This window comes from Eptesicus fuscus, chromosome 16, assembly GCF_027574615.1.
Source record: "Eptesicus fuscus isolate TK198812 chromosome 16, DD_ASM_mEF_20220401, whole genome shotgun sequence".
Classification (NCBI taxonomy): Eukaryota; Metazoa; Chordata; class Mammalia; order Chiroptera; family Vespertilionidae; genus Eptesicus; species Eptesicus fuscus.
This window is the reverse complement of record NC_072488.1, coordinates 36,323,247-36,335,858: the sequence shown is the minus strand read 5'-3', so window position 1 is coordinate 36,335,858 and position 12,612 is coordinate 36,323,247. Positions and strand designations below refer to the sequence as shown.

Sequence of the window (12,612 nt, the reverse complement as noted above, 5' to 3'; positions counted from 1 at the left end):
TAAATTAAACTACAGTTGACATACAATATTATGTTGAATACAAAAAATGTTATTCAACATTTACATACCTTTCAAAGTGATGACTAATATCAATCTTGTAACCATCTGTCATCGCACCAAGATTATTAAGATATTATTGACTCTATTTCCTATGCTGACTTATTTTATAACTGGAAGGGTGTATCTCTTATTCCCCTTCACCTTTTTCACCCACACAATTTAATTTTCTTTTTTTTAAATCTGGCATAGAAAGTAGCTATTATAAAAACAAGAAGTAGGAGGGAAAAAACTCTTGTGCTAAAAAATTCAGAATAAGAAACTCACAACAATACTCATATTCCATTCCAGATTTAAAAGCATACAGAAAATACATATAGAGATATGGATTTTTAAAGAAAGATATAAATTAGGGAGATATTAATTTATTCCAAAATGGTATACTAGATAATTATTTTAAATATTTCATTCTTCATGAACTAGAAAACCAAAAATTTGATCTACAAAAAGGTAATTTTCAAAAAGTTTATAAAAATATTTCTATCAACTAAAACAAAGTCACAAACCTAGGAAAAGCTCTCTGAGATCAGTAAACAAAAAAACTTTATTTTTAAATGAAGAAACTGAGTCCTAGAATATAACCTACTGAAGGTCACCAGTTTTGAAGATACAAAATCAGGATTTATACTCAATTCTAACCCAACCAAAAGTTCATGTTTTCTCTATACTATGATAGGGGAGAAAGAAAATTGTATTCTTTTCAAATAATAATATGAGGCAGAGAGTCAAGAGACATTATGCTATTAAAAAGCATAATGATGGCTGAGAATCTCCACAAGTCCAGTGTTTTACCCACAACATAACTCAGAGTTAAGGTCTTTAGAATCATTGAATGGCATAGTAAAATTTAACTCTAGTAATAGTTCAAAAAAATGTTGGTTTTCTAAGTTTTATAAACAATATGAATAATAGTTCAAAGTCATCTACATTATGTTTCTTGGATTTTAATAAGTCTAATTCATTAATAAACATTTGTACAGAAGGAATGCTAATATATTTTATTTTCCATTTTCCCCCATGGTCATTCCCTTACCTCACAGTCACATTTCTAGCAACTTCAACTATTTGAGTAAGAAATATATAAATGAACAAAATGAGCTTTAATAAATATCATTAAAAGGATATCAAATATACTTCCTGACTTGAGAAACACATACCTCCAAAGGAAAAGGATAACTCAAAATATACCCCTTTATCTCATGATCCATTTTACATCTCTTTCAATTTAAATTTTAATATTTCTCTATTGACATTTAAAACACCTTTATAAAATATATAACACAGAATATCATATAGCTTTTTTTTTTTTACTTCCACCTTTCAGTAGGTTAGTTAGTTCATAACCTATTCTTCAGAAACTTAGAACTGGTGAGCTTCCCTATCCTAAGAGTAATTGTGTTGTAAAAACACCTTTTTAAACAAATATAAAGTTACCATTTTTTACACACTTTACCATTAATTACAACCCAAATTTAATTCTTTAATACATCAACTTAACAAACAGACTTTAGATTCGATGTATAACACAACCATTGAAAACTGAAAGAACATACATTGGGGAGAAGCTCCTGATGTGAGAATGAAAGCTAGCTTTTGAAAGTGTAACTAATTTCAAGAAGTCTAAGTCTGTTTGTTTTTAAAACTTCAGTTGCTATTCAAAGTATAATGTTCAAATCTATCACTACAGAAAAGCCAGAGTGTTGTTAACATGTGTGAACCTTCAACATGATATTGGCTTGATATCCAGCCATCAGAACTCCACCTGCTATGCTTGGACCTGACCTCCCTCCCAAGCTTCCCAGATCTTTCAGACTAAAAATGGCTTAGTTAGTGCTGGAAAAAGTGTAAGAATCCTTTTATCACTGATATATAAAACAACGTCACACAATATGCTGACTTGGGAAGGAAATATATGCTGCAAAGCATATTAAAATCTGTTATCAATATATTATAGAACTTTAATGCTGGTCATGATAACAATGACAATAATTATAAAAACTAATATTCATTAAAATTAAGTATTTAATCCCCACAACAACCATTATGGCTGAGAAGTTAAGAAACTAACCAAGATCACAGAGCTTATAAGTGAGAGCTAAGGCTTGAAATATCTGACTCCAGAACCCACACTCCTTTTAATTTACTATATTTCCATTTCCTAATCCCTATTCAAATACATTACTGAACACCTACCATACCCACCTGCCAGTCACTTAAATTCCACAATATGTAAATTAAAGATTATTAAAGCACCAACCTAGAATCCCTCAACACAAACAAAAAGTAAAGCATGTGCTTTATTTTTAAAAGATTTCAAAGGTCACTCATGATTTCATTCAACAAATGTTTAAATGAAAATTTGCTATGTGAGAAGCACCATGCTAGATGCTGAACATATAAAAAGTTGAGTAAGACATACAATCTTTTCCTCAAGCCCCCAAAATACATATATAATTCAGTACTGAAGAGCATTTTTACTTTTAAATTGCTATTTAATTTTATAAGGCAACATTACTCCTATTACCAAAATGCTAGTGTACCTTAGTAATGTATATACTATAGTAAAAATGTGAAAGACAGACTTTGCCATTAGCTTACATTTTCGATGACAAATGTCCACTCTTTATCTTCAAACTCCTCTGCATGAGGATCCTGTAATAAAAGCAAAATTATAAAGTTGATATACATTTCTCTTTTTTTTTTTTTATTGATTTTAGAAAGGGAGGAAGGTGGAGAGAGAGAAAAACATTGATGTAAGAGACAGACATCAATCAGTTGCCTCCATACATGCTCCGATCAGGAATTGAACCCATGACCTTCTGGTGCATGGAAAATTGCTACAATTAACTGAGCCACACTGGCCAGGGCTGATACACATTTCTTTAATGTAATCAATCAAGCAATAAAATGCAGGCTACCTTGTTTTAAGCTTTACCGACTTTAATACTCTAAACTTAAAGCATTATTTTATATTGAGAAATACTCTATTTCACTTATATTGATGTATATCATTTTCCAGCATTGCATAGATGCCAAGATAAAAAGAAACCTGATCAGAGACAGATAACTTATCGAGTAAACTATTAAGAAGCACTTTATTTAGATATTACATGTTTCTATAAAGCCCTGCCCTCATTTTTATACATGTAAATATTTTAAATTAAAAGTATCACTTGAGGCAAGGCTTTCTTCTGAGCAGATGTTATGTAAACATCTGGTATTTCAAAGCACTGCAGAGAACTTCATACTCTACATAAATGGCAAACTGGTGTGGCTATTGATATCCTGATCCCCCTTTCACTCATTACTCCTGGAAATGCCTCAGAAACTTGAGAAAGGATAATCGATCCTACAACCAAATACAACTTAAAAAAAATGAGGCACATTTTTGCAAGTATTTATTTGATAAATACTTATTAGATACTCATTATATATAAGAGAATGTAGAGGTGTTATATGGATTCAGATATAGTTGTTTTTGCTTTCTAAGACAAAAAAAAACCTAATCAAAATAAATATGTACTGAATGAAATACATGGTTTCACCAAACACTGGAAAACAACACATCACTTTTTACAGAAATGAACATGAAAACTTTTATGAAGAGAAAGCATTTTAGCCAGGAGGGATGGTTTAGGACTTCTACCGATACTAGAATAAGTAAAAGCAAAAGGCAACAGAGTATAAGACATAAAAAAAAAAAGTAGTGGGGTCGCATTCTATGTACAATTAAGTTATTCAAGTTTACTTCCATGTGTTAGAGAAGGGGGAGGGATGAAAATATTGAGAGTGAGACAATATTTAAACAGAGTAGGCTTTTGGCTCAACATTCCAATCTAAGAGTAAGGGAGGGCACACAGAGAAAGGGCTCTGCTATTCCCTTCTGGGTCTCAGGTCCCACATGCTGCTCCTAGGGAAGCATCTTTTTTCATGTCTGATTCCACTTTAGACTATTATTAATCTTCTGTTTCTATTGTCACAGCCTAGTCTGAGTCCTTATCACGGTGCCTGAATAGAAGCAACTGCAGCATTCTCAGTCTATCTGTCCTCCAATCAATCTTGTACACATGGATTCTCCCAAAGTACAATTCTAACCATGTTAGTACCAACTCAAATTTCTTTAATGACTCCTATATACTGATGGGATAAATTCAAAACTTCTTAATTTTACTTCTTTATATGTGTTTACTTTTTTTCTCTCACCTCAATAGCACAGTAACGACTGATTCTAAGCTGTATTAAGGAAAGTATTTCTATTAGTAAATTCACGCAAATAGGATAAAAACCTTTCAAAAAGGAGTTTCTTTGGTGGTAATGGGCAGGGAGAAGTAGAAAAGGCTAAAAGGAAAAGAAAGGTAGAGAACTCTACTTGATATTTGTTTGCCCAGACTGGCCCTGCCCATGAACTAGGTTTATGGACAGAGAATCTACACCAGGGGTCCTCAAACTTTTTAAACAGGGGGCCAGTTCACCGTCCCTCAGACCGTTGGAGGGCCGGACTATAGTTTAAAAAAAACTATGAACAAATTCCTATGCACACTGCACATATCTTAAAGTAAAAAAACAAAACGGCAAAAACACCCGCATGTGGCCCGCGGGCCATAGTTTGAGGACGCCTGATCTACACTAATAAAAGAGTAAGATGCAAATTGACCGTACCTTTGTGATGCCCACAGCCAATCAGGAGTATGCAAATTAACCCAACAAAGATGGCAGGTTAATTTGCATACACAGGCGCCAAGCGGCCGGGGGCAGGGCATTCCACCCCACCCCTGCCGCTCTGGGCAGCATGGGAAGGCAGAAAGGTGGCTCCGGGCTGGAGGCTCTGGGCCAGAGTGAAAAGGCAGCTCCAGCCAGAGCGAAGGCGGTGCCGGCAGCCAGGGGACGGAAGGCCCGTTCTTGCACGAATCTTCGTGCATCGGGCCTCTAGTACTATAATAAAACTTTAAAAAGCTTTTCCATGGGGAATTTAAGGCACAAACAGTGCCACTTTAGAGACTTAAGTAATAAAGCGAGACACAATGCTCAGGAAAGAGACATTTTACCATCCACCCTGCTTGCCCTCCCCCCTCATTTTGTTGAGGAATGCAGCCTAGCTGCATCACAGCTAGTACATGGTTTTAATACTATTAGTTGTTCACTTGGGACCATACATCTTTTAGATCTCAGTTTTGTATTCCGGCATGGGACAACATTCAAACGAGCCACACTGGCGATGGCTGAAATATTATTTTTAAACACCAATGATGTACTACCCCTAAAAAGAATAATTTCAAGGAACACATCTGATATGGCAAAGTGAGTAAAAACATGTAAAATAGCAACAGTAATGTTCATTTTCAAGACACTTCAAAATGGCATCTATACTAATAAAAGGGTAATATGCAAATGGTTGGGACGCCCTCACGCATAACGACCAATCAGCAGGCTGCATACGCAGCAGGCGCAGGTGGACGGGGACTTGCAGCGTCGGGGACTTGCAGCGTCGGGGACTTGCGTCACACCGTCACAATCCATCACCAGGAGGCCTGGGGCCTGGCAGAGGCCTCTGCGCAGCTCTGCTGGGTCCGCCGGACTGGGAGCAGGGCCCGGCAGAGGCCTCCGCACACCTGCGCCGGGGGTCCAGGGGCCTCTGCACGGCCCAGACTGGAGGTGGGGCCCGGCGAAGGCCTCTGCACAGCAAGGCCTGGGGGTCCCGCAGCTCCGCGTGGCAAGACCTGGGGGTCTGCGGCTCTTTGAGGCAAAACATCGAGAGGCCCCAGATGGGTGGGCAGGGCCTACCTCTTTGGGGCAATGGATCACGGGGCTCCTGCACTGTGACAGGGCACAGGCCAGGCTGGGGACCCCCCACCTCGAGTGCACGAATTTCGTGCACCAAGCCACTAGTCTATAATAATAAAAGGGTAATATGCTAATTAGACCGGATGTCCTTCCAGACAAAGCCAGGGCCGAAGGGAAGCCCGGGTCCCAGGTGCCTGCCAGTGGCCGGAGGGAAGCCCAGGTCCTGGGTGCCAGAGGGAAGCCAGTGCCGGCACCCGGGGGAAGGAAGGCCTACTCTTGCATGAATTTTGTGTGTCAGACCTTTAGTATCTATATAAATAACTGTTATTCACTAGACAAAAACATTTGTAATGAAGACTGCTTTCAGCTTAAATCAATTAAGTCTTCTTTGTGTCCTACTCTCTATCCTCTAGAGCAGTGGTGGCCAACTGGTGATCCATGGACCACTGGTGTTCCGTGAAATCCAAAAGGTTGGCGACCGCTAGTTTAAGGAACCCGGACCACTGGTGGTCCGTGAGGTCTGAAAGGTTAGTGACCGCTGCTCTAGAGCAGTGATTTTTCAACTGGTGTGCCACAAGAACTTTTAACCCTTTGCACTCGCTTGCTTTTTTCTCGATTCCTTTATTCTACTCGGGATTTAATTTTTTAAATACCCCAGATTTTACAAAGCGTGGCAGTAGAATAAAAAACTGGAGTTTCTTTTCATACAAACTTATTTATTTGGATTTTTTTATATTTCAAATTATTGATACATTCAAAGAGTATGAAAAGAGCTGCTACCAATGCTAACCGTGTCGAGTCACACTCGACATCCGAATGCAAAAGGTTAAAACATGCAATACCTGACTATTTAGTTAGGGGTATTGACTGACCTCTTTTCCTTAGATTGTGAAATAAAAAAATGACAACAGCCAACACAACAATAAGCTACCCGGTATGAATGAATTGAAATTATACTTTTTTTTTTTCCAGATCTGCAAAAACATGTTTTTTGGTGTACCGCAGAATTTTAGTAATTAATTTATGTGTGCTATGAGATGAAAAGGGGTGAAAATCACTGCTTGAGTCTCCTCTCATACCACTGCAGTAAAGAGAAAAATTGAAAATGGCTTAAAGAGCCTTCTTTCCTTCTCAAAACCCTAAAAGGCTCGTTATTCATTTACTAGCATCTGATATTTTCAATCTAATTCAAATTTCAAAAACAAGCATGCAGCATGAAGAAATTAATTTCTAGTTGAATCATAGAAAAATAAAACATTGATAAGTTCTTTAAAATGCACCTTGACTATGAGCACACCTCTGGAAATACTATACTTCCAACAAAGAGGGTTTAAAGTAGTCTTTTCCTATTTACAAGTTTCAAGATTAAGGGAACTGTGAAACTTTATTAAAGTAAAATTTAAAAGGGGGAAAATATGAAAAAGTTTTTCACTTGAATATTTTCAATGATGTTCAAAAAACAAGATCCAAAAATTATCATGAAAAAATGAAAAGGTTTTTTTGCTTGATTTACTTTTCTCTATTATAATTCTGGTGGGGGGATGGGGGAGTCAGGAAAATAAAAATGTTGACTTAAATATTTCTTAAATATTCTAAATGGTCACAAGGTTGCCTTAGCACAAGTGATACAGCAAATGAGGCAGGAAGAGGTATTTGGGTGTGTGTTTTATTTTCCTACACACTATAACAATCAAAGTCATAAAAGTTCAGTGATGAGGATTTGCTGAACATTCTCATCAGTACTTGAAAACAACACTTATCTCCTAATCCTCCAAGTGACATATTTCAACAGCCACTTTCAACTCAGAATCACTCAGTGTATATACTTTCCCCAAACACATGGCTGTCAGCTATTTATCAGCTCTATTCTAACCACTCTTCACTATCATCCTCTTTTTTAAAAAAGTTGTATAGCTCTATCCATTCATTTACTTTACCAATATAAACAACAGACTGAATCAAAACACTCAAGAGATTACTTAAAATTCTTCAAGAATGTCAGGAGATCTTGCTGTTGTTGTAATCTATAGTCACAGTCTTTTGATTACAGAATAGGCAGTACAACGTAGAATACAGAACAGGACTAGCCCTGGTCAGTGTTGTTCAGTGACTACAGCGTCAGCTCACACATGGGAGGGTCTCTGATTTGACCCCCAGGCAGGGGCACGTACCTGGGTTGTAGATTCCATCCCCAGTCCCCAGTTGGGGTGCATTCAGGAGGCAACTAATCGATGTCTCTCTCTCACACTGACATTTCTCTTTCTGTCTCTCCCTCCCTCCTTTCCTTACACCCTTCTGCTCTCTTAAAAAAAAAAATCAATGCAAAAAATATCCTTGGGTGAGGGGGGGGGGAGGAGGAGGGGGAGGAGGAGGAGGAGGAGGAGGAGGAGGAGGAGGAGGAGGAGGAGGAGGAGAAGGAGGAGGAGGAGGAGAAGGAGGAGGAGGAGGAGGAGGAGGGCTAAATCATAGTGTAACTGAACAAGTTACCTTCGTTTCGAATCTCAATACAACGGGAATAATCATAGAAACTTAGGGTTGCTGTGAGAATTAAATGAAATACCCCAAAGTTCTCATAGTTAACTTCTAATCTTATTGTATTATTCCAGTAGAAAAAATATGGATTACAGGAGTTTAATAACAGGCTTTTAGTACAGCTGGCTGAAAGGCAATAGGATAGCCCTGATCCTCCTGGAGAAAAAGAAGAGTAGCTACTGTCTCACCCCTTATTTCTCCCTAGGCAAACCAAGTATGGTATATATATGACAAGCATAATCAAGTAATGTTTTAAAGCCAATAACAGTAATATCAAAACTATAAAATACACATAAAATATTAAGAATGTTTTGTAAAATAGAAGAAATGAAACAGCATTTAAAAGTAGTATTCCATTCACGGGTTAGTACATTAACATTCATCATACTGTTTTGTTCTACTGATCTCTGCAGTAGTTCCTGAATAAATGAATTAATATAATCAACCACAAAATCAAAAGTAACTTTTTTAAACAGATTTCACATCTAAGCCATATAACAATGCTCTACTTAAATGTAATGTCCTGAAATATTATAGTGGCCAGACTGGTGTGGCTCAGGATGTCGCTGGTTCAATTTCTGGGCAGGGCACATTCCTGGGTTGTGGGCTCGATCCCCAGTAGTGGGTGTGCAGGAGGCAGCCAATCAATGATTCTCTCTCATCATTGATGTTTCTATTTCTCTCTCCCTCTTCCTTCCTCTCTGAAATCAATAAAAATATATTTTAAAACTATCTATCTATCTATCTATATCTATCTATCTATCTATAGTATCCTATATAATAAAGAGGTAATATGCAAATTAACCCTCACGCCCTCACAAGATGGCTGCCTATGACCAGGCTGGCAGAGGGGTTAGTGAGGGACAACCAAACAACTGAACAAGCAGGCTGCGTGGGGCAACCAGGCCGGCAGGGGGGTTAGTGAGGGACGAGCAAATGACTGAACAAGCAGGCTACGTGGGGTGACCAGGCCGGCAGGAGGGTTAGTGAGGCGCAACCAAACAACCGAAGAGCAGGTGCAGTTGGGGGTGACCAGGTCGGCAGGGGGGGGGGGCAGTTGGGGGCAATTAGGCTGGCAGGGGGGCAATGAGGGGTGACTAGGCTTTTGGGGAGGGCAGTTGGGGGCGACCAGGCCGGCAGGCAGGTGAGTGATTAGGAGCCAGCGGTCCAGGATTGTGAGAGGGATGTCCTGGATTGGAGAGGGTTGAGGGGGACCCCCCAGGGCCCCCCCCACCCCCGTGCATAAATTTCGAGCACCGGCCCTCTAGTGTGTGTGTGTGTGTGTGTGTGTGTGTGTGTGTGTGTGTGTGTGTAAAATTTAGTGGAGATTCTCAAGTTTTATGTTACTAACTTATGCTTAATGAGATGTCCCTCTTCCTCCTGTCCTTCTGCGAAAGTAACTTCAAAACAATTGGAAAGACTGAAAGAAGAAATAAGCCCTAGCTGGTTTGGCTTAGTGGATAGAGAGTTGGCCTACAGACTGAAGAGTCCCAGATTCTATTCCAGTCAAGGGCATGTACCTCCATTGCAGGCTCCTACCTGGCCCAGGCCCTGGTCAGGGCTCATGCAGGAGGCAACCAATTGATGTGTTTCTCTCACATCAATGTTTTTCTCTGTCTTTCCCTCTCTCTTCCACTCTCTAAAAATCTATGGAAAAATATCCTCGGGTGAGGATTAAAAAATAAAAGGAGAAAGAAAGCATTCGTTTTCAAAAGGTTGTCTCTCTTTTTTTTTTTTTTTTTTTTTTGAGTAGATAAGGAGTTGGTTAGGAAAATACTAAATATGTTAGTACTTAATACCATCTGTGCGAGAAATACATGATAATGTTTCCAGAAATATGGAAGACTTTCAAGAAAAAAACATGTATATAAAATAGGCTGGTAGGTATATGCACACCTATATTTTTGGATTTATATTTTGAATTTACACTAGAATTTCGCTTTTAAGCTATAATATTTATAAAATATTAATATCAAGCCCAGCAGGTGTAGCTCAGTGGTTGAGTATCAACCCAGGAACCAAGAGGCTGCCAGTTTGATTCCTGGTCAGGGCACATGCCCAGGTTACGGGCTCGATCCCCAGCAGAGGTCATGCAGTAGGCAGCCAATTAATGATGTTTCTCTCTCATTGATGTTTCTATCTCTCTATCCCTCTCCCTTCCTTTCTCTCTAAATAATCAATAAAAACATATTTTTAAAAAATAAGTAAAATATTAATATCAACAAAATATAAATTTAAAATTATCTTCTAATACTATCATCACTAAAATGTAGGATATCCCAAAAAATGTATACATACTCTATGAATAATTATAAAAGTATTTATTAAAATATGTTTTCAAAATTGAGCTATCAGCTGTTAAAAGTGTATATACATTTTTGGGGGGATACCCTGTATTTATCAAATGCTCATTTTAAAACATATCTTGGTATTAGCCAAACATGGCTAACAAAATGAGGCTCAGAACTAAGAATTCCACAAACCTCAACTTTCTTAAAGGAAAAGCACTTTAACTTTTCCCATGGACAGAACATAAGAAGTAGTAAAAGAAGTATCTTAATTATAACAAGTTCAAAAGGACTACCAAATTATTCTGACTTTATAGACCATGAAGTACCCTGATACTCTTGCATTGTTAATAAACTGCTATATCCCTAAAAATAATGCACATTAAGGTACCAGGTTGGACCCAAATGTATAGAACAATTAATAGTGAAATATTCTCTCATTTAGAACCATGATTCTATAATAAATTCTTTAATTTATAAAAATGAAACTTACCTTAAAAAGTGTCACAGTGATTTCAATGTTTTCAGGAACAGGCCATACTACAACACCACGGTATGGATTTTTTATTCCAGGTTGCCAGCTATGAGCCTACCAGAATAAAATAATGGCTTCAATATGAAGTACAGGAAATGCAATGTTAATAATTTAGAAAAATATATTGACCCTACTTAACTATCCATTAGATCTGTAGTCTCCCTGAAACAAAAATAACTGGTCAAATAAAACTTTTCAAGCTTTAAACTTGGGCCATGACAGTTATATCACATGATAGCTACCAATGACATCTATAAACAAACCTTACTCCACTGTTCCCAAAGATGCAAAATAAAGGGCTGAGGACACTAGGTTATCTTCTCAGCATCACTTTTGTTGGGTTGCATCCTCTGTGGCAATAATGGGGGGACTCAATGCTGTATGAGAGTCTGCCAGTTCTAGACTCCACCATTCCCAATGATAGACAGATCCTGCGGCAATCAATGCCCTCCAACCGTCTGATGGAGGACACCAGATTTTCATTTGGGAAAACAATCTCTGAACAAATAAAATCCACACAAGGCTGTGGTTAAGGAAGCTAGTTTTCCAATCGCAGCACTCAATCACCCGGGTTGTACATGCATTTGTGGATCCTTTCACTTCTAACTCTGCTAAGAGATGAAGATGTGATTTCAGGTGAGGGTAAAGGTAATGAGAAAACCCCTCTATGCCAAAAACTACTCTCCACTTTAAGTCATTCTTGAAGATGACAAAGTTTTTAAATGTTGACACTCCCCACCCCAGTCCAGTAGCCTCAGACACACAAAGGAATAGCTGGGTCTACACACAGACCCCTTCCTTGCTGCTTGATCTCTGTAACATTACCAAGGTCGGTGACAATTGTGATGGTGGGGGGCCTGCTTCAAAATTGGGAATCATCAAGAAGTTTTGGAAACGTGTTCTCATTGGAAACCTCCTATATACTGCCTATAAATTATCCTCAAGAATCTCCCCTGACCTTCCTCTGATTTTTGCTGTGGGAATTACACTCCATGCTATCACAGAATGAGGGGCTTCCTGTAGATTCTCCCAGTACTTGGTCGCTATTCTTCAGTGCTGGCAGTAACAACAAATTGGCTGCTTGGGCCATTAGCTGGTGCAGCGGGGTAAAGCTGTTGCCTTCTGAATTTTTCTCACATAAAGTGACACTGGCTACAACTAAATCTCCTCTTCATTGGGATAAATGGAAGACTCCAAACTCCCCTGAAGGTGTGAGGTGGGAATTCACGACCTCAGAGACACTCATTTTAATTCAGGCACTTCCTGGTTTGCAACCTTCCATTGTGAGAGAGGGCAGTACAGGCTGTCCTTGTGTAAACAGGAATCATGTCACTGTCTGAAGTATCTAAGAGTTGGGCAGCAGCAGCTTTTGGTATGTCCAGGAACTCTTACTCTGGCTAGAATTTGCACAGAATCTAA

General features: G+C 38.5%; 1 protein-coding gene across 8 annotated transcripts in view; it reads right to left on the bottom strand.

Annotated features, from left to right (window-relative positions):
• EHBP1 (EH domain binding protein 1) overlaps positions 1-12,612 on the bottom strand; it is a 442,179-nt gene that overhangs the window by 279,369 nt on the left and 150,198 nt on the right. For all 8 annotated transcript variants that reach the window (XM_054728303.1, XM_054728309.1, XM_054728302.1 and 5 more), the window contains 2 exons: positions 11,152-11,247; positions 2,656-2,709 (listed from right to left, as the gene is read on the bottom strand). In XM_054728303.1, the coding sequence (XP_054584278.1) occupies positions 2,656-2,709; positions 11,152-11,247 (150 nt within the window). The remainder of the gene's footprint in view (positions 1-2,655; positions 2,710-11,151; positions 11,248-12,612) is intronic.